This window comes from Poecilia formosa, unplaced genomic scaffold (assembly GCF_000485575.1).
Source record: "Poecilia formosa unplaced genomic scaffold, Poecilia_formosa-5.1.2 Scaffold16, whole genome shotgun sequence".
Lineage (NCBI taxonomy): Eukaryota > Metazoa > Chordata > Actinopteri > Cyprinodontiformes > Poeciliidae > Poecilia > Poecilia formosa.
This window is the reverse complement of record NW_006799955.1, coordinates 980,274-1,002,437: the sequence shown is the minus strand read 5'-3', so window position 1 is coordinate 1,002,437 and position 22,164 is coordinate 980,274. Positions and strand designations below refer to the sequence as shown.

At 37.3% G+C, this 22,164-nt stretch overlaps 4 protein-coding genes across 8 annotated transcripts in view; all 4 read left to right on the top strand.

Moving 5' to 3' along the window:
- frmpd4 (FERM and PDZ domain containing 4) overlaps positions 1-6,156 on the top strand; it is a 45,176-nt gene extending 39,020 nt beyond the window's left edge. For 4 of the 5 annotated variants that reach the window (XM_016668590.1, XM_016668591.1, XM_007546403.2 and 1 more), the window contains 2 exons: positions 813-1,976; positions 4,832-6,156. In XM_016668590.1, coding sequence (XP_016524076.1) covers positions 813-1,976; positions 4,832-6,051 — 2,384 coding nt within the window. In that variant the 3' untranslated portion in view covers positions 6,052-6,156. Of the gene's footprint in view, positions 1-812; positions 1,977-4,826 lie in introns of all 5 variants that reach the window. The other variant, XM_016668594.1, reaches the window with a different exon arrangement.
- A 482-nt stretch (positions 6,157-6,638) lies between these two features.
- tlr7 (toll-like receptor 7) lies at positions 6,639-14,105 on the top strand. The gene has a single exon (XM_007546401.2). The coding sequence runs from the start codon at positions 10,484-10,486 to the stop codon at positions 13,658-13,660; it is 3,177 nt and encodes a 1,058-aa protein (XP_007546463.1). The 5' UTR covers positions 6,639-10,483; the 3' UTR covers positions 13,661-14,105.
- A 214-nt stretch (positions 14,106-14,319) lies between these two features.
- LOC107835637 (toll-like receptor 8) lies at positions 14,320-16,921 on the top strand. Its single transcript, XM_016668729.1, has 2 exons — positions 14,320-14,327; positions 16,040-16,921. Exons 1-2 carry the CDS (start codon positions 14,320-14,322, stop codon positions 16,833-16,835), a joined length of 804 nt encoding a protein of 267 aa, XP_016524215.1. The 3' UTR covers positions 16,836-16,921.
- Positions 16,922-17,717: 796 nt separating this feature from the next.
- LOC103134385 (toll-like receptor 8) overlaps positions 17,718-22,164 on the top strand; it is a 16,827-nt gene continuing 12,380 nt past the window's right edge. Inside the window, exons 1-2 of the mRNA XM_007546615.2 lie at positions 17,718-18,225; positions 20,630-22,161. Of these exons, the coding sequence (XP_007546677.1) occupies positions 18,223-18,225; positions 20,630-22,161 (1,535 nt within the window). The 5' untranslated portion in view covers positions 17,718-18,222. The remainder of the gene's footprint in view (positions 18,226-20,629; positions 22,162-22,164) is intronic.

Genomic DNA, 22,164 nt, shown 5'->3' with positions numbered 1-22,164 from the left:
TAAATTTGAGCTATTTCCACAAAGCCAACCTTTAAGAAAAAGAGACATGCTGATTACTTGAAGATACACCTTGCACTATTAATTTTATTGATTTTAGAGGGTTTGGAGACGGAATAGAATATTATTAGCTATATCATCAGTAAAAACAGTGATATCAAATTACTGAATCCTTAATGATCTATATTTTTTTTCCTGACTTGTCTAAATTACATCAATAATTTTGTCTTTTAGAAATTTCTCTTGAAATGTCTTTCCATCCATCCATCCATTCACCCACCCACCCAATCATCCATCCATCCATTCATTCACCCATCCATCCAATCTTATTCAGGTTTTGTGAAACTACAAGTCCCAATCCAGTAGAGAGCACATTACACAGACAAAGCATGCAGTTATGAAAAACAGTTTCTATGCTTTTTACCTTGTCACACAACTGATTTAAATCTACAGCTGCCTTCAGTTTCAATGATCTAAGAAAATATGATGTCATAGGAAAATAATGTCAAGACATCATCTCACTACACAGACGTGATGTTCCATAAAGTGTTTTTCAATATCCCAGCATACAGGATTTTATATTTTTTAAATATAATTTTGCATTGTATCAGTAAGATATAATGTTGTCAGTAAGTTATTTTCTTTTTTATTATTTGCAGATTGATTTACATCTATTACTGTGTTTTAAATCCCTTTTTATGTTAATTTATGTTATTGTTTCTACAAAATATAGCTGATTTATTCCTTGATATGAGCCATTTGCTTAAGAAGAAATCTTTAATAACGTATTCTTCTTTTGTATGTGTGGTACGCAGGTGTACAAATATCAAGAGCATTTAGCCCAGAGTCTTCCGATTCTGGCAATGAGACGAACTCCTCTGAGATGACCGAGAGTTCAGAGTTAGCCGCTGCTCAGAGGCATTCAGAAAACCACCTGAGGATGCATGTAGCCATGACAGAAGGATACCGTGCCATGAATGAAGAAAAGGCAGAGGTTTGCACGACTAGTGATGAGAATCCGGAGGAAGCTAAATCCTCGGCCGTTACCTCCTCTCAGATTTTCCACTCAGATGGCGGTGAGATGGAACCAGATACTATGGAAATCAAATCAGTCAGTGAATTCTTCACCAAGATGCACATGGGCTCCCTAATGAGCAGACAGAGAGGGAAACAGAGGGAGGCGGAGAGCAGTATCCAAGGAGATAGATGCAGTTCCTCTGAAAAATCTAACTCGACTTCTCTAGATTCCGCTAAGGACGAGCCCCCTCATCTTGTAGGGAAGTACAACGCTTTCACTGTAAGAGATTCCTATTACATGAATCAACTTGATCTAGGGAGATCTCACTGCAAAGACAGGCATCAAAAATGGCAGCAGAGAGCACCGGGAAGCAAAATGGCAGAGAATCTTGCACCAGAATGTGCAAGTGACTCACAGGCTTCCCACGCAGACAGGCTGACAGCAAAGGGAGAGAACCAGGACTCAGACGAAAGAAACCAACAGTTAAATGCCCATCTCATCTCCCCATCCAAAGGGCCCTTCTCCGCTGAGAGTGATGCTACTTTACAGGACAATAAGCAGAAACAGATCAAGCTTTCGCAGTCAGAGCAGGATGTCACACGGATGTATGAATACCACGTCAGCAAGCGCATGTCATCGATACAAAGTGAAGGCGTTCATTCTCTGCAGAGCTCACAGTGCTCGTCAATAGATGCGGGTTGTAGCACCGGCAGCAGCAGTTGTGTCACTCCAATGGACTCTCCCCTTTGTGCCACAGACAGTATGCATGTGCTATCAGAGTCTTCGCTAAAGGGGATGAGCTATGCAGCTGGGGCTGAGGAGAAGGCCTACGGACCCACAGTGCAGGGGAAAGCGGGGCACACAGTGGACCCCACCCTGATGAGAAAAATCCATGCAGCGACCAGTGCTGAGCCAGGGTTTGGGAGCAGTCACAAAATGCCCAAGATAAAAGAAACCACAGGTAAGACAAAAACACTAGGGGACATCTCTACTTTGTTTCTGTAGAAAAACATAATTAAAGGAAATAAAAACGCATTCACCAAGCATTCCATTCTCACACTGGTATCAAAAGTTTTTTGGGGAGGCGGGGGGTTCTATTAAATACTGGCCTTGGCATTTAGATTAAATATTATCTTTGGTTTTTGAAAAAAAGTTACCAGAACTTTGTTTTTTTCAGAAACTATTCAGGAGATATTATTCTAACCTGTTGTGGAAGGCTTTCTGAGGATCTACATTTTCTTTTACTTGAGGAACATTTGAAAGACCGAGAGAGAGCAGAAACCATATATTCTGGCCTTAGTGAGCTAAGCTTCATTAAAACAAATGATATCTACTCAACACAGTGTCCAAAAAGGAATCAACAATTGGAAGCTATTTGACAGCATTATAGATACACCTTGTTACATTTCTATGGCTTATAAGCAAATAAATAACATTAGATTCCCTACTATCTATATCTGAAACTGTACCACACCAAATATGTTATCCATCTGCACCATGAACTTTCTAGACAGGAAAGAGGTATATGGTATGAGAACAATTTAGAAATACAATATTTACTGCATACATTTTCCACATTTACGATATTTGCATAAATGCCATGAAAATGTTGTAATAATCAATTAACACTTTTACTTGATCTCATGCTACACTATGCAGATGATCTGTCTGCTATGATGAAGTTTGACCTTGGCACAACATATGCTTGAAGTAAATGAAATGGAAATCGACTTGGCCTTATTTTCTGATTTAATAAGCTAATAAGACTTTAATCGCTTAGAGTTGTAGGCTGCATATAAATTATAATGATTTAGTTATTGGCAATTTGTTCCACAAAGGAGATACTAGTGTAAAGCTGTTTTTATACAGGGGTGCCTAAAGTCGGTCCTCGAGGGCCGGCATCCTGTATTTTATAGTTCTCTCCCTGGTGGGAGTAACAACCATTTCAGCAGGTCAATGTTCTTCTTAGGCCTTCTAACGAGCCATTATTTGATCCAGGTCTGTTAAACCAGGGAGAGAACTAAAACATGTAGGATGCCGGCCCTCGAGAACCAACTTTGGGCACCACTGTGCTACAACATCTTTAGGTGTAAAACTTGTGCCTCAGTTCATGTGACAACAAATGTGTGACATGAAACTATGTGAGAAGTGCAGACTGCCTGAGTGCATAAAACTTGAGAACCCCACCTAAATGTGTATTGCTAGTTTGAAATAGCTCTTACTTGCATGTTTCGATCATGTCTCAGAAAAGAGTACCTTATGCTTTTTTAGTTTTTTTTTGTTTGTTTGTTTCTTGAAGGAAAAATGTCTTATGTTGATTATCATTGGTGAAGATGAGAAAATGTACTCTTACCAGCCACTTTAGACTAACTTTACTGGTGTCAGGTTTAACAAATATCTGCCTTTAGAACTGACTTATTTTTGCAATGTATAGATTGAACAGGGTTTGGGGAACATACTTCAATAATTTTTGCTTCATACTGATGTGCGTCTCACAGATCTGTGACTCTGCTGTCACAGAGTGCTGATGGGACTGGGATATGTTAACTTTGAAGGCTAATAGACAACAGTAAATTCACTGTTGTGACAAGAAACCAGTTTGAGAAGTAGCCACTAGAAAATGGGTATGCTGTGGTCAGAATGGTACTAAGGTAAACTGCAATATGAAAGTTTAATTAATGGACAAAAACACACACCTTTTTTCTCATTGTCTGAAATTAAATTGGACTAACTTCTTTTGGTTTAGGTTAATTAGAATTACCAAAATTATTTCTATTTGTTAAATTCTACAATAATGAGAGAAAGAACCTATCTGTGATTTATTTAATTTATTCAAAATCAGATGTTTTCAGTACATATATATATATACTCAATATTTTGTTGCATTGTCTTTTAATTGTACGACTTGGGTCAAGCACTGTGGGTTTCCTTCCACACACTTCCACAATAGTTTTCTGGAGTTGTGGCCCTTTATTCCTGACAGAACTAGTATATCTGAGTCAGGTTTGTAGGCTGTGTTGCTCTCACACATTTTTTCATATTTGCCCACAAATTCCCTAAAGGACTGAGATCAGAGCTTTGGTATGGACATGACAAAACATAAACTTTGTTGTACTCAAGCCACTTTGTATCCACTTCAGTCAGCATCTTCACAAGGTCTTTGGATTTTGCTCTGCGATTAATTTGTGGATTTCGGACCAAAACAAGTTAATTTCTGGAACACAGAGCTGCATCATACTTCTCCTTCCTGAGCAGTATGATGTTTGGACATTCCCATGATATAGTATCTGTTTAACAAATAAAAGCGGCACATTTTCAAGCATCTGGAAAATGTTCCCAATGATGAACCGGAGATTTACAGTTCTCTTCTTTATATTGTGGCTGATTTATTTTGAATTTGTCATTAGATTAATCAAGAAACCAGAGCCATGACTTCATAACCTGAGCTCACTCCCTCATTGTTTAAAGAGATAGCACTCATTTGTTGTGTAAACTTCGTATTTTTAAGACATTAAAAAATAAAAGAAGGACAACAGCCACTGGTTCTTTCCATGTTTTTGACACATTTTCTGTTGTTGTTGGCAAACCATTGAGCATGTGTATCTACTAAAAGTGGCTGGTGAGTGCATGTTGTTTTGATAAGCAAGCCAATGGCCTTGCCTCTGGTATAAGAATGATAGTACATCCTAACTTTATATTCTGTCTACAATATCCTAGTCATGCACATTATTAAAAAATAATTAATAAAATAAATACTTGATTGCTGCAGGGAGATACTTAACAGTTCTTTCTGTTTTCCTAATACCCCTAGTGTAGCTTGCACACAGCTGAAGAAGGCTGGGAAAGACTCATCTTTATCTCTCTGTAACAAGACCAGTACCACCTCCACCATCATATCACCTTCATCATTACGAAGTAGCACGACGTCTAGTGAGGTAACACTGGCCAGCCCTGAGCCTGACCCGTCTTCATGTGACCCAACAAGAAGCCTCAGGAAGCCGCACAGGGTTCAGATGCTCAGAAGGAGCTGGAGCACCTTAATGCCAGGTTCCAGGAGCATAGAAGCACTTAAGGAAAGGACAAAAGTCACGCTCACTGGAAAGACTGTAGGTCAGAATCTGCAGTCCCAAGATTCCCCAAAAGTGAAGAGGGCATTCTCCGCGAAAACCCTACCCAAAAGCTTGTCCCAGGGTTCAGTCAGCTCCGATTCAGCAAAGAGAAGGCCGCTAACCGGAGTCTTACTGCTGCCGTCAGAGTCAATAGCTCCAAGGCCAGATGGAACATGGAGGTGTCACGGGCCATTTAGTCACTGCTTCCTCAGGAGAAAGCCAATTACTCAAGGTAGTTATGAAGATACAGAGATGTCTTCACAAGTTCTGCTCTCTAGTAGCCCGACTTCATCTAGTCGCAAGGGGAAAACAGTCCAGAAAGCAGGCCACAAGGCTGAACAGACTGATACGTCTGTGACCGAGATGAGTCTCAATGACAGACTCGATCATGTACACTCAATGAAGGGAAAAACATACAGCCTTCATACAGGGTTTGCACTTGCACGGAAGGATGCCTTAGAGATGATTAGCGTGTTGCACTGCAGTGTCAGACACAGGTCCAGCGGTGACATACCTGAGATAGGTGAGACCGACATGGAGACGCTGTCCCAGCTTCTGCTGCTGCAGGCCAAAGTGCTGAACAGTGCCTGCAGTCAGATGTCCACGGAGTACAGCAGCCCGGAGGAGCTGCTGCTCACCCTGACGCACAGCTTCCACACATTGTGCTGCTTAGCGCAAGCCTGCATGTCTCTGGTGGAGGTCCTGAGCACCGAAAGCGAACGCAGGGAGGTGGTGGCCAAGGTGAATGAGGTCATCAAGAACTACGTGTGTCTGCTAAAAGCTGCTGAGGGAGCCGCGGGAGGCTCTCCCGGTGACCAAAGTGTGAGCGCATTGATACATTACTCTGCCACCATGTCTGTTGTTATAAACACGCTAACTATCTCACTAAATTCACTGCTCAACAAAAAAGCTGTTGCTGTGTTCTGATTGTTGATTTTTAAGCCATACATAAGAGACGTGAGTTTACCAACCAATGTGAACTGCTGTGAATAAAATCTTGCCTTGTGTATACACTATTTTAATATCTAAAAATATATATATAATTATATCAAATAAAGTTTTAAAGAGATTATATCCAGACCCCAATGAAGAGAACAATGACCCTTCCCTCGAGTATATTCTAAAATATGACGTAAGGATTATTTTAATGATTTATTGATTTCATTAGGAGATTAAGATGTAAATTATTACAACCTGAAAAGCACCTTCTTTTTAATTGTATAAATATGTATTGTGTTGGAGAAATGCTTACACTATATTTAGACAATTCATTGCACAGGACAAGATATTACAATGTTAAAGAAATACATAAAATTTTATTTGCTGTCTCACTTGATTTATTGACTATTTTACACATGAATACTGAGTACTTTCCTGTATTTTTCTCAACATCATTAAAATAAATTTAAACTTTTAAAAGCCTTCTCTCATATAATTATAGTTTATTTATGTTGTACATCACATGCTGTCCTTTTTTTGTCTGGCTACATTTTTCCTTAAGGCAGTCATTTCTGACATTTCTTGCAGTTATTCCCCTTTCATTATTCAGTGAAACCTGAAAGATGAAACCTTGTATTTCAAACTGCATTCTCAATGAGGAAAGGCTTTTTTAAACCCTAAGTTTAGAAACACAGTTCAATAATTCACGATTTTTGAATTTGTTCAAGTCTGAGTGGTGGTAAAGCATTTGCATTAATAATGATCATGTTCTGTTTGAATTTGCATGAGTCTGTTGCAGAGAGAAATGCATGGGAATGGAGAAAAAGGTAAACAAGTCGACAGCCATGGTCAGTTTTGGAAGATTCAGAACTATGTTATTTTTTTAAGTTAAATAATAACATAAATATATGTCAGCTGTAACTATCTTTTTTGTCTGGCAGTTGTGGCTCACGTTTTGAATTGAGGCTGAATAGTTTAGTATTGTTGCCCTGCGATGGACTGGTGTCTCCTCCCTCTTGCCGGTTGACTGATTTAGATAGGCGTAAGGCTCCTTCGCAACCCTGTAAGGATAAATGTGTTAGATAATGGATGGATGGGATGGATGGTTTATTGGCAGATATCGTAAATGCAGTAAATAACTCTCTTCTGTAGCGTCATTTATAACTCAGATTAATTATTCTTGGATACTTATGATAACAGCTATTCTGAAAGGGACAAACAATGCAACCTCCACATGCCATCTTTTTAATCTCAAAACTGTCATGGCAGTTAATGCAAAAAATATTAATTTGTTATTAATTAAGCTAAAAGCTATGTTCAGGTTTGCAATGGACTGTTATTTACAGCGACCTCAGTGTTTTTTTTTACACTGAAAATGAATGTAAGATATGAAAAACCATACTGAAAACAGGAACAAGGAAACATTTCTTATCTTTGGAAAGGTCTGATATAAAAAAATAAAGCGTTTTAAGTGAATGCTATTTTTATTATTAATTTTAGCATTACTTTTAGAGGCAATCTTACCAATATGTACTTTGCGCCACCCTGACGCTGTACACATTACATTTGGTTGGTACTGGTTTCAAAAGCTTTATGTCTAAAACCAGATTTGAAAATGTGTTTTCTTCTGGCTGAATTTATTTTGTTAATTTGATGTTTGTTTGTTTTTGTTTTGTTTGTTTTTTTCACTCAGTTTAATGTTTTCTTCAGAAAACCAGAATTTACACATCACTGTATATTGCATTTGTTTTTTATAAACTAATTCTAATGATGTGATCAAATAATCACTCAGCTATTTAAATAACCTTTTTTTTTTACCAAATAGTTTTTTACACTTGAATAATTATGTCATTGCCATTTCAGTTATAGACAGCTACAATGCAGTAGCTTGAATGGGTGAATGACTGAATGTACTATGAAGCACTGTTAGGGAGAAAAACGGCTTTGTCTTTGAAAGAAATTTCAGACTTTCAATCTTGCATAAATTTTCTGTGAGATTTTCTAGTTCTAGATTTTAACAATAATGTATTTATAATGCATGTAAATATGAAAGCGCTACAAAATGACAAAAGCATTAAACAATGTAAAAACAATAAACACCCATCTATAATATCAATCAAAAGATCCACACTGAAGTCAACAATCTTTGCAGTCTCAAGAGCATTTTTTTTCTATGCTTCAATTAAATATTTTTTGTCTTCATTCATAAATGACTCTTTTGAACTCTCATCCACCAAGCTTAAACTTAATATGATAAAAAAGATGTGTAGAAGTATATAGTTTCCCTTAGATTAAGACTCTGGCACCAATTTGGATTTATACAAGATGAAGACACCAATTGTTATGTAGAGCAGCTAGGATATATAACTTTTTACACCAAAACGTTAAATCTGACTGCAATGGCAAATCTAAAGTTGTAAGTTTAGCATGGCTCAAGAAGCTGGAGATTTCTACTCTGAGATGGGGTGACAAGTTTTGACCCCAGGCAAATTTGAACAACTCATTGGATGAGATATTTTAAAACAGAAGGTACCAAAACTTTCAAAATAAAAAACTTTATTTTGAAAGCTTTGAGTTAGTGGTGACATTGGATTTTATGATTCCAGGCTTAGAAGAACTCCCAATAAGTTTTCTATAATGGGCCTAATTCAGGAGAATGTTTGACATACACAAATTGAAAAGTAATGGGAAAGAAATTTATGCTATGATTTTGTTTCCTGAAAAATAGTAGAACATTTTAACTGCTGTATTTATTTAAAAAATATAATGCTACATGCATTCCTATCTACAATAATCAGAATACATTTGAAAGCAACGTATCTTTCTAACATTGGATTTGGCCATCTTATCAGATGCAGAAAAAAACATTGGAGTTAGCCCAAAATCTATTAAATAAATAAGTGAAAATGTCTGTCCATATCTGTTTAACCACTGATTGTGAATTCTATGATGGCAAACAGTGAGATTTTTCAGTTTTGTCCAGTGGCTGAAGGAACTAACATGTACGCTATGTGAACATGTGAGGGTGTAGGGCGTTCAGCCATGAAGCCACAAATGAGCCACAGATGGCCGAAAAAAGATTCTGAGCAACATTTACAATGTAAATTTTCAAACCCAAATCCTATCAATTTCACTTTCCCCCCCATCAACTTTCAGAGAAATGAAACCATTTAGTTATTTAACTGTGTAGTTGGACATTTTCTCCACACTATACTTTGTAGTTGGAGAAAATGTCTAAAACTTTATCTCTATATTACAACTAAATGAAATCCTCTCACTCAGCATTTGCCTACAAAACAAAGACAAACAAAGTCACCACAATAAAAAAAAAGTACAAGAATAACATTTTTGACATGTGAGGTTTAAAACAATAGGGAAGTGATGCTGTCAAATTACACACACAATAGGTTTACATAGCCACCTGTTACTTTCATGTTATTACTATAGTGCTGATTGCAGTCCACCTCTTTCAGCATTCTTCTTGTGTTGACAGCAGCAGCAAGCCACATTTGTATACTCCTACAAAAATATGTTTCTCCACCTGGTAAGTGAGACATACGTCACTTCTTATATATTCATGATACAATAGAATTTCATTAAAAATGTTATTTGAGTAATTTATCACAAAGTGATATATTTTAAGCATTTATTTCTGTTAATGTTGATTACTATGGCTTACGGCTGGAAATATCAAATTCGTATAAAACTAGACATTTTACACACAATCATGTAGAACCCAGTTGACATAACTACTAGGTAAAAAAAAATTCTAAAGAAGTTGGCTTGTCAAACAGCTATGTATCCAAGAATATTTACAGAAAGGTGAGTGGAAGGAAAAATTGTGTTCGAAAAAGATTCAAAAGCAATAGTTGTAACTGCAGCCTGGAAGGGATTGTGAAGAAAAAAACTGAGTCTAGAGGAGTTTGGCAATTCATGAACTGTGGCTGGATCAAGTGTTATAGTGGAAGACGAGAGACTTAAGAACCAACAAAGCAAACAAAATAAAGGTGGCTAATAAAGCAGCCTGGGCTTTGAGAACACCTCAGCAGAGCCACAGGCTGAAAGCCTCCATCTCATGCAGTATTTATGTCATGCAGGAGCCCTAAATAGGTTTACTGTGCAGTATATGGATGGACTTGTCAGCAGACTATTATTTTATTGGTCGTTTCTAATCTTTTGTGAGTGACTATATTTTTGCATCTACTGTAATCTGTAATCTAAAATAACAGAAACAAATGACTGAAATATATCAGAATCTACATAGCAAACTCTATGAGCTTAAATATTAAGTTTTCAGTGAAAATGTAAACCACTAAATACAAAATGTTGAAAATGTACCATTTGTGGTTTTACTGCATTGTAAAGGAGAATATGTTAAATTGGACTTATTTGAAATAGTCATGTATATTTAGCACTGTGCATGTTTTTCATAAAGTCACCTGTTTTTGTGCAGATGTGTGGGGCCCTGCTGGGCCTGGGTTTTTGCAATCAAACAACAAGTGCCATCTCCTACCCAAAAACTCTGCCATGCGATGTTAGCAAGGACAAAAATGGGACTACGGTGAAAGTGGACTGCACTGAAAGAAGCCTCAAGTTCGTCCCCAAAGCCATCCCAGGAGAGACTACCAATCTGACTCTGACCATCAACCATATCCCAAATTTGAACTCAACCTCGTTTCGTGGTCTGGACAACCTCACAGAGATTGACATGAGGTGCAACTGCGTACCCATCAAAATTGGTCCGAAGGACAACATGTGCACAAAAAGTGTGACAATTGCGGAGGATACATTTACTGCACTAAGGAATCTACGGGCACTGTATCTAGATGGGAATCAGCTTGATAGCATTCCTAAAGGCTTACCTTCAAACCTTGTCCTTCTGAGTTTAGAAGTGAATCATATTTTTTATATTTCTAAGGAAAATCTTTCCGAAATCCAAAATGTTCAGGTGCTCTACCTGGGACAAAACTGCTACTATCGCAACCCCTGCAATGTTTCCTATGACATAGAAGATGGTGCATTCTTACAATTGGAAAACCTAACATTGCTGTCCCTTAAATCAAACAACTTATCCTTTATTCCCTATAGGTTGCCTGTAAGTTTAAGACAGCTGTATCTATACAATAACAACATCCAAGAGGTCTCTGATGAGGATTTTAAAAACTTGACAAACCTTGAGATTTTAGATATTAGTGGAAATTGCCCTCGATGCTACAATGCCCCTTTCCCATGCACCCCATGCCCAAATAACGCACCCCTAAAAATAAGTAAGGGAGCTTTTAAAATGTTGACAAAACTAAAAACGTTACGTTTGCACAGTAACTCCCTGACATGTATATTACCTGAATGGTTCACTAGCACAAAGGATCTGAGAGTGCTTGATCTCTCATCAAACTTTTTAGCCAGAGATATTGGGACCACAGACTTCCCTAAGTTTCTTGGCAAGCTAGAAGAACTAGACTTGTCTTTTAACTATGAGCTCCAGAGGTATCCTCAAACTCTTAGACTGAACTCCAGTTTCTCCTCCCTCATGTCTCTTGAAATTCTCAGACTAAAGGGCTATGTGTTTCAGCAACTAAAGCCAGAAAGCATTGCTCCCTTAAAACGTCTTCCAAATCTGACAGTTCTAGACCTCGGCACAAACTTTATCAAAATGGCAAACCTCAGCATTTTAATGGAGTTAAAAAGCTTTCATATAATCAGTTTGTCTGACAATAAAATATCATCTCCCTCTGACGCTCAAACTGCGTTTGGTTTCAACGGGGGAGAGCCTATGCTGTGGTCCCCCATGTCAGCAGCTGATCAGTTCCAGAACAAGGAAGTGAGAGAGATTCATTACTTCAGATACGATGAATATGCTCGCAGCTGCAAATACAAAGATAAGGAACTTGGAATCGTTACATTATTTGTCAAGAAGGAATGCAGCGACTTTGGTAAAACCTTGGATGTGAGCAGAAACAACATATTTTTCTTGCATTCAAGGTTTTTAAACCTGAAGGAGTTGAGATGTCTCAATCTTTCAGGAAACGCAATGAGCCAAAGCCTGAACGGATCTGAGTTTAGCAATCTGACTAATTTACAGTACCTGGACTTCTCATCAAATCGCCTGGACCTGTTGTACTCAACTGCTTTTAAAGAGCTAAGCAATCTGGTCATCTTGGATATAAGTAAAAATAACCATTATTTTGAATCAGAGGGCTTGACTCATATGCTTAATTTCACTAAGAATTTAAAAAAACTCAAGATACTGCTCATGAATCACAACAAGATTTCTACTTCCACCAACACAGAAATGGAAAGTGACTCTTTAGAGAAGTTGGAGTTCAGAGGCAACAGGTTGGATATGCTGTGGAGAGATGGGGACACAAGATATATCCACTATTTCAAAAAATTACGTAATCTGAAACTACTAGACATTTCTTCCAATAACCTTCGTTCAGTTCGAAGAGAAGTCTTCAGTGGTCTGCCAGACAACCTGACTGAGCTCCACATTAAAAAGAACAAACTGTACTTTTTTGCATGGGGGGAACTACAACTTCTGAGATCTCTGAAAGTCTTGGACCTTAGTGGAAATTACCTAACCTCTGTTCCAAGAGTGCTGTCAAACTGTACCACATCACTTGAAAAACTTGTTTTACATGACAACAAAATCCTAAAACTCACACCAAATTTCCTCCAGGAAGCTCTTAGTTTAAAATATCTAGATCTTAGCTTCAATCTTATAAAGCATATTGAGCAATCTAGCTTTCCAGATAATGTTGTTAAGAAGATGGAGAAGTTGCTTCTGCACAAAAACAGTTTCCTTTGCACCTGTAATGCCTCTTGGTTCATCACTTGGCTAAACAAGACCACGGTGACCATCCCTCGACTAGGAATTGACGTTACCTGTGCTTCGCCAGGAGTGCAAAAAGGTCATCTTGTGGTCTCAGTGGACTTACAAGCCTGCCAGCACTCCTTCCTATCAATCATCCTCTACACTCTCATGACTTCACTCCTTCTTGGCTTCATTACTCTGTCCATCGCTAGTCACCTCTACCTGTGGGATGTCTGGTACATTTATCACTTCTGCAGGGCTAAACTCAAGGGCTACACCCGCCTGTCTTCTCAAAGTGAGGTCTATGACGCCTTTGTGATGTTTGACAAAAATGACCCTGCTGTGTCAGAGTGGGTGATGAAGGAGATGTGTCATCATCTGGAGGAGCGGGGAGACCGCCGATTGACACTGTGTCTGGAGGAGCGAGACTGGGTCCCCGGTTGTCCCCTGATTGACAACCTCTCCCAGAGCATCCACAAGAGCAAGAGGACTGTGTTCATTCTCACCAAAAAATACATCCAAGGGGGTAATTTCAGGACAGCCTTCTATATGGCCCATCAAAGACTGATGGATGAAAAAAATGACGTCATAGTACTGATTTTTTTGGAAAAAGTATCTTGTAACTCAAAATATCTGCGCTTAAGAAAGCGACTGTACAAGCGGTCTGTGCTCGAGTGGCCAACAAACCCGCAGGCACAACCATACTTCTGGTTTAGTCTCAGGAGTGTATTGGCTACTGAGAGCCACAAACAGTACAGCAATCTCTTTAAAGAGACACTCTGAAGGGGTGGCAATATAGAGTTTGTAAAAAATAAGACAATTTGTGTTTTATCAGTTATTTCTTCTCTGCAACAATGCTTCCAATTACAATTATGATGTCTGCCAATTAACAATGCCTTTCTGCTGTTGACTCTTGTTTGGTGTCATTTATTGGATTGAAGAATAGAAGTTTGAAGAAACAAGAGATATCAGTAATTAATATAGTCATTTTTCCTTTAACAAATTGAGGTTTCAGGAATGCACTGGAAAGCCATTCACAGCTACAACAACCTGGTATGTTGCCCTCACGCTGATCACCAGCTTGGTCACACTCTATTTTGGCATTCCTTTCTTCAACCAGCGCTTGTTACAAGTCAGTAAAGGTGGTTGCACTGGACTCTCTGGTATGAAAAGCACATCCAAGCAACCATGCATTTTCTTCATATTTATGACACCATGCATGAGAAAACAAAAAGGCTTTCCTACAGTAAGATACCAAGAAGCAATGTTGCTCCAAAACATCTTTTCTAGTATATATACACACACACACACACACACACACACACACAATCTTAAAGTTTGTGCTATTTGGTTTCATTACTGGAAAAAGGAACCACAGCTTTATGCTAATACCACAAATTATTTTAAGATTGTCTTTATTTAATATGGTTGCAAACAAGGAAATGACCAAGTACAGCTACTTCTGTAATTTGCATGTGGCTTTTCTAACACGTGCAGTCTTTCTGGGCATACAATTCAGCTTACAGCTTTATTGCTTTTTCTTTTAATAGAGCAATACTGAAATACAGGGCAAGAAAAGGTAGTCAGTAGTTTTGGCTGGTGTAAAGGGATTGCTGCTTTGTCAGATCCCTTTTAGATCTGGAAGGCTTTAATGTCCTGGAATCAGTAGCTTTGAATATTCTTTGAATAGCTGGGTTCAACCTAACCTGTACCATGGTGAGTTTTGCTACTACAATTTTCTTTGTATCTTCATATGTGAAAGAAACAATTTTTTTTGTCTCTTTAATTATGCTAACCATTACTTTTATTTTAGGGTAATTCTTAGATTTAATCATTTGATGTGTTTTTGAACAGTTGTTTCATTATATGTCCTTGTGTTAAAGTTGAGTTGAGTTAAAACTGCTTAAATCATACAACAATATACCCACTACTGTAAAATAATTTATCACAAGCTCTGGCTCAGTGTGTGTACTTTGAAAATCCAACCCTTAGAAGTATTGAGATGTTCAAATTACATTTTATTGTATTCATCAATATGCCATTAGGACAATGACAATAAACATTTAATTCTGACAAATGCATGCGTTTGTTTTTAACTGTGTTTAAAAGTAGCAGCAGTAAAGATAAAGGATCTTTATCATTTACATTTCTTTGATAAATTTATAATTTTGCCTATGCCAGGTCATATAATTTTCCCAATCAGCTCCCAGGTCTTCAAAACCCAAACAATGTAGATTTTGCCTAGTTATCATTTACTAAACAAAAATAAATTGAAATTGACTTGTGAAAAATAGAGTGAACTTTACATTTTAAGTGAGATATTATTTTCATTACCATGAGTTAAAAACATTTAAACATTTACATTACATAATCAATTAGTATAAATAAAATGTATTCCTGTATGTAGAAATTTTCATGTTTCTGACAATATCATTTAGGATTAGACACTGTCTGATGTAAAGTTCAACTCCAATAGTTCAAAAAGTAAGAACAAATAAATAATCTGTGCTTCAAATACTTAAACCATTCTTAGCTTTTAAGAGCTTTTAAATACACGTTTTCTTCCTAAACTAAATTATCAATGACATTCTAGGAGCCAGTCATAGTTTGTTCCTACAGGAGGCTGTGTAGGGGGAGTGTCATCATGCTTTTTACTTTCCCGGGTTAGGAAAATTTGACAACACATCACCAAAAATGTCATTTGTTTTTAAAGTTAAATCTGACTTGACAGGTATAATAATGGTTCTCAAAAGAGAACCTGAGGAAGCTTAAACATTTGCCCCTTTCACTTAACTTTTTACTCTATGAAGTTACTGGGAAGGCTGAATTTCTGCTATACCTCCCAAGGCTTGAACTGCTTGCCTTTTCCAACAACTATGCTTTAAAAATGTATCCCAAAACCATTAATATTTCAACCGAGTTTTCAAATCTTCAGTCATTAAAAAAGTTACATTTGGGGGCTTGGATTTTTTTGGAATGTTGGTTCAAACACATATAAAGATCACTATAAACTTAGAACTCTATCTGCTTTGAATTTGGGGACTAAATTCATAGTTCATTCAGCTGTATTCAGAAAGCTTAACTTCTTAAAAGTTATCTGTCAGAAAACAGCATGTATCCCACTCCGCAGAAACAGCTTTCAAATTCAGTAGGTATATGAAGATTAAATAAAGATAAAAGTAGGTATAGATACATTCAGAGGTCAGACATCTCTATTTCTTCATACATAAAACCTCCTTCAAAACACTTGATCTTTGAGTTGTCTGATAAGGAACAGTGCTTTAACTTGTTCATTTCACAAAAGCAATTTGAAGGTTATGGAGATATTGCGTGTCTGAATCTATCCAGCAATGGATTCTCTGCTGCACCAAATGGCACAGAGTTCTCATTACTGCCTAATTTGACCTACTTGGACCTGTCCTTCAATAAGATTGATCTAGCTTATGACAATGCCTTCCAGGAACTGAAGAAACTCGAAGTGCTAGACCTCATTTGGAATGCCCACTACTTTAAATCTTTTGGAGTAACACATAATTTAAACTTCCTAAAACATGTGCCTATCCTGAGAGTGCTGAATATGAGTCATAACTCAATTTCCACTTTAACAACAAAGCAGATGCACAGCAGATCTTCAGCAGAACTACAATTTACACATAACAAGCTTGGAACTCTTTGGAAAGTAGGTGATGACTCATATAAGACTCTTTTTACCAACCTGACTAATTTGACAGTTTTGGATATTTCGTGGAACGACATTGAAAAAATTCCTGGTGATGTTTATGAAAAGCTCCCTCGCAACCTAACTGAACTACGAATAAGTAATAACAAAATGACAGATTTTTCATGGGACAGTCTGTCTTATTTCCACCGGCTTCAAATTTTAGACTTAAGTTACAATTCGTTGTCCAACATAGCAGGTATTGAAACAGTTACAGTTACAAAACCCTGTTTGTCTTGACAGAGGGCTACGTTAAAACTGGGGTGTTCAGACTGGCAATTTATCTGGCCCACCAAAGACTGCTGGATGAAAATGTGGATGTGATTGTTCTGCTGATGCTCGAACCTGTCCTGCAACATTCTCACTCTCATTCTCAGTAGGAGGCTTTGTGAGAAAAGTGTTGTGGAGTGGCCCAGAACTGCAGCTGCTGAGCCCTGGTTCCGGTAGAACCTTAAAAATGTTTTAAGAATGGATGAAACACTCTTAAAACAGTAAGACTTATACAAAAGTCTTAAGCACAAAGAAAGAAGGAAGACAAAACTGTTTATGACAATCTAGTAAATATTAATGAGCAGTGATAGTTGTTGGACTTTGACAAATATGTTCGATGTTTTATTGTCTTCATAATTTCACACTTGCTTTTACTTTGCAGCTATAAGTTTCAAGTGGGGTTTTTTATTCATGTTTCCACAATTTTTATCATTTGTTTCATTTTGTGAAGCACTTTTCAAAATGTAAAGGTATTGGCTTTAATGTTTTCTATTTGTATCTCTGTAAAGTGCTTCATAATGTTTTGCCAAGGTTTACATCCCTTGACAACACATGATCCTCATTGTCATACCATCTTCCTTGTGTGGCTCCTCCTTACTGGATCAGCACATTAGACATGGTCATAAGTTTAAAAGCTCGTTACTTCAACACCATGTCGTAGGATGCGACATGTTTTGGTCCAGCATGGAGCGGTGCTGTTTCCTCTAAGGGAATAATGTTCCTTGTTTTCTAAAAAACAAACTTCTTATAGAAAACAAAGAAGCTTTGATCCATTCAAAGCTTCTCTAAGCACATACTCATTTTAACTGAATAATCTTTAGCTTAACATGAACTTTAGTGAGTGAAACAATTTATCAGATGAGACTCACCTAAGGACTCTTACAGGTTGTAATTGGCCTTTTGAGTCCAACGGTCCAATAGCTGGGTTAGTTCTGTAAAAAGAAACCACAATACATACACATTAATCGTTCTATCATATTAATAGCTCTGAATGCACTTCCCTGAATAGCTACGGTTGTCTAATTGTCTGCATTGCTACAAAACTGATTCATATTTTTTGCGAAATATTTCTGATGTTGATTTTGGCTGGCGTATCTGTAGAACTGCGAACAAGGAAATGAAACTGTTTTACAGTTACTTCTGCAATTGACAGGCTACTCTTCTCCTACATCCTGTGAAACAGTTTGCCGCTTTTATATCTGACTTCAGTAGTCAGGATTATTTTTTTCATAACATGCGGATTTAAAAAACCATGGAGTATGAAAATATGTCTTATTCGCATATTTTATATCCCATTTAAACTTTTTTCTGAGACAAATGCAGGAAGCAGTTTAGAGGTCTTAAAGGATCATGCAAAATGGTGAGTTTTACTAACACAACCTTCTACAACACTTATTTTTGTGACAGAAAAATGTGTCAAACATGTTATTAATGACACTGTTTTTGTGTTCATTCTTAATTGATTACAAGAGTAAGACATGAACCTGCTCTTATGTTTTATTGCTAAGTATTTTTACCTTTTAGAGTGTTTGTTCTAGAACAAATGTAGCACGTATAAACTGAGACATAAAGAATTTTTCACAGTTGACGTCTTAGGGCTTTTGGGGAGCAACACTCAGCAGCTGGGTCTTATCAAGCAAGTCATAAACGTTCTTGGTTCAAAACAGGTTTGGCAAGTCAGAGAAATGAACCACAAGTTATGAACTGTAGTCGAGTTTAGTTTTTTGTAAATATTTGATTTTATTTGACTTAAATGAGTTAGTTCACAGTGCTCGTGTTTTAGCATCCAAGGATGCTTACAGTTTTTACAGTGATTCTTCTCATCTCACCTGAGGTCATTTAAACAATAAGTAATGACTAAAAACCCACATGGTGTATTCACACTAGCCCAATTTAGTCCGCTCTAATCAGACTCTAATTTGTTTGTTCAGATAGTCCAATTTGTTTGGGGAGTGTGAATGCAAATTTGAATTTCAAAACGGTTTAAAAAAGCGAATTCTGAACCAAGGTCACAGTCCGGCTGAAGTGAACTCTGATGCGGTTGAAAGACAGTGTGAATGCAAGCGGATCGGAGACCGCTCCAAAAGCAGGAAGCTAACTGCAGTGCAAGGCGTTCTGGTCAATACGTTACTCTCTGCTCTGCAGGTTAAAGGAGATGTTGTGTCGGTTGCCATGGCAACAGGTCAGCGTGCCATCACAGAGAGCGAGGAAAAGCAGAATATAAACGGTTTAAAGTTGTTTTACACCTGTTTATCAGCTTATTATTTATTTGCTGTGGCACACTGATGTAATTTTTAAACCTTTAATAAATGACAAAAACTATGCTAATTACCTCTTTTGTTAAATATATATCATCAAATAGGATTGCATATTTCATATGTCTCATATATATACAAATATATGAGTCATGGTTTGTTACATTTTGACAAACTAATTTTAAAGGCGGGAATTATGTAATATTAAATATTGACCAATATAAAAGAGCAATTTGCTTAGTACTCTCTTGCATCTTGACAGAAACCAAACTGTTTATAGATGTATATCAAGAGAGTATACATATTTTACATATGAAAACGTCAGTAATTTCCTCAGCTTTAATTTAAGCTGATTTATAGAAATCAAACTCTTTCACCTGCTGATTCCATTCTGACCCTAAAATTAATCTACTTATCATGTTCAAGTCTTGGTTCATGAACAATGTGGCAACAAAGATTTTGCACAATAATTTAAATCCCATGTTCCTATTTAGTCAGAGAGAAAAGATAACTCTTTCAGGTTTTCTGAAAGGATAAGGATTTTATGGTTTTATTTGATCATAGATCCACAGTGCTGAAGGCTGTCTAGCCTATTTTGGGAGGCCCAGGAAACAGGCTATCTATATATAGTGTATACACTATACACCATATATATAGTGTATAGTCAAAAAAAAACATGACATTTTGCACCTTTAACATTCTTAACATGACATATAGCCATGCATATACGGATATAGTCTATGGATATAGGAATCATTTAGCTATCATAATGTGCATCCAACAGCATTACTCAACTTACTCGGTTTGTTTGGAAAGAAATGTGAAAAGTTGTTTGCCTTTTGCTAGTTCTGGCTGGTTTGCTGCAATGATAAACAAACCACGGCTTCCTCCTCTTCTCAGCAGCAAAACTCGCGCGCCTAACGGACACAGGTTCAAACTGACGTTATGTTGACGTTCATGATATGTTTATGGACGGCTCGGAAAAACACGTTACACCATGTTAACAACAGATTTAATAGCTGTAACTACTTTTGGACAGGATAATAGACTTTTCTTAGTTATATTCAAATTATTTGTTTTCATTAGATCCATATGAATCTTCTAAAAAAATAACATTTAAAGACAAATCGTCTTTAAATGTTAATGTCTAATTTAGTTTAGGGTGGATCATCATTTTAATTGCAGACATTCTTCCCACGAATCTACTTATGTTTGAAATTTTTATTAATTGCTGAAATTTATCAATTTCTTAATTGTGTCCTAATTTATTGACATGTACCTGTGTAGTTTATTTCTCACTACTACTAAAAAGGGTGGAAATAAATAAAAACTGGGAAGTTCATCACTTCAGATAGACTATCTGAGTCTATCTGAAGACTCAGATAGGAGTCTTCATATAGACTCCTATCTGAAGAGATAGGAGTCTATCTCTTCAGTTTAACATATTGCATAAAGGTCTCATAACCTGCTTTAATTCCATCATCTGATTGACTTTGTTATTCATTTCAGACTGCAAAGTGTTGGATTTATCTGCTTCTCCTTGGTCTGTGCTGCCATCTGGAGATCCAGCCTGCTGCCTGTAAACTTCATTGGACAGCGCAGTTTCTCTGTGATGTGACAACCTCCAATTCCTCTGAGGTCCAATTTGACTGCAGTGGCCGCGCCCTAGAATGGGTACCTAGTGGGATAACCACTAATGTTACTGCTCTTGATTTATCAAAAAATTACCTGAAGACCATTAAGGCTGATGCATTTTCCAAACTGCTGAATCTGACTTCTCTCAATCTCAACTTGGCAAACATGTACAAGAAAGTGGTCTTCAAGGCAAGCCTTAGAAACCTAACAAAACTGCAGGATTTGAAAATGAGTGCCAATGGCCTCGAAGAAATTCCAAGCTACCTACCTGCCAGTGTGGAAATCCTTGAGCTGAGCAGCAACAACATTACAAATGTGAATCAAACGAACTTTGCCAACTTACGAAACCTGACACAACTGTGGTTATCCAAGAACTGTTACTACTGGAATCCGTGTGGCAAACCAGTGAAAATCCAAAATAACAGTTTTACCCACATGACCAAATTGAAAAATCTGGATTTGTCTTACAACAACTTAAGTAATGTTCCCAAAGGACTACCCCAGTCTTTAGAAGTGCTTAATGTGAGTTGCAACAAAATACAGTACATATTTAGGGAGGATTTATCTGGCTTGAATAATTTAAAACTTCTTAAGATACAAGGGAACTGCCCCAGATGTGAAAATGCACCATTTCCCTGTGTGCCTTGCCCTAATGGTTCCCTTGGAATTGACCCTGATGCATTTGAAAATCTGTCTGAACTTGAGGAAATCAATATGGGGGGAAACTCCTTAGAGTATCTGAATCCATCGTGGTTTAAGAACCTGAGGAAGCTTAAACATCTTCTCCTTTCATTTAACTTTTTGCTCAGAGAAGTTACTGGAAGGGCTGAATTTCTGCGATACCTCCCAAGGCTTGAAGTGCTTGAATTTTCTTTCAACTATGCTTTAAAAAGTTATCCTAACACAATTAATCTTTCAACTGAGTTTTCAAATCTTAAGTCATTAAGGACTTTGCATATGGAGGGTTTGGTCTTCCAGAATATTCAACCAGATACGCTCAAGCCTCTCTATGAAATTCGAAATCTATCTGCTTTGAATTTGGGGACTAACTTTATTATTCAGGCTGATTCCACCGTTTTCAACAAATTTCATCCATTGAAAATGATTTATTTGGCAGAAAACAGGCTGTATCCCACTCCACAGAGACAGCTTTCAAATTCAGTAGGGAGATATGTTCAAAGGTCAGACATCACTGTTTCTTCCTATTTTAAACTTCCTCCAAAAGACTTCACCTTTGAATTATCCCATGGCCTTATAAAGCAACAGTGCTTTAACTCTGGACGGGTTCTTGTCCTCAGTTCAAATAACTTGTTCTTCATCTCACAAAAGCAATTTGAAGGTTATGGAGATATTGCGTGTCTGAATCTATCCAGCAATGGATTCTCTGCTGCACCAAATGGCACAGAGTT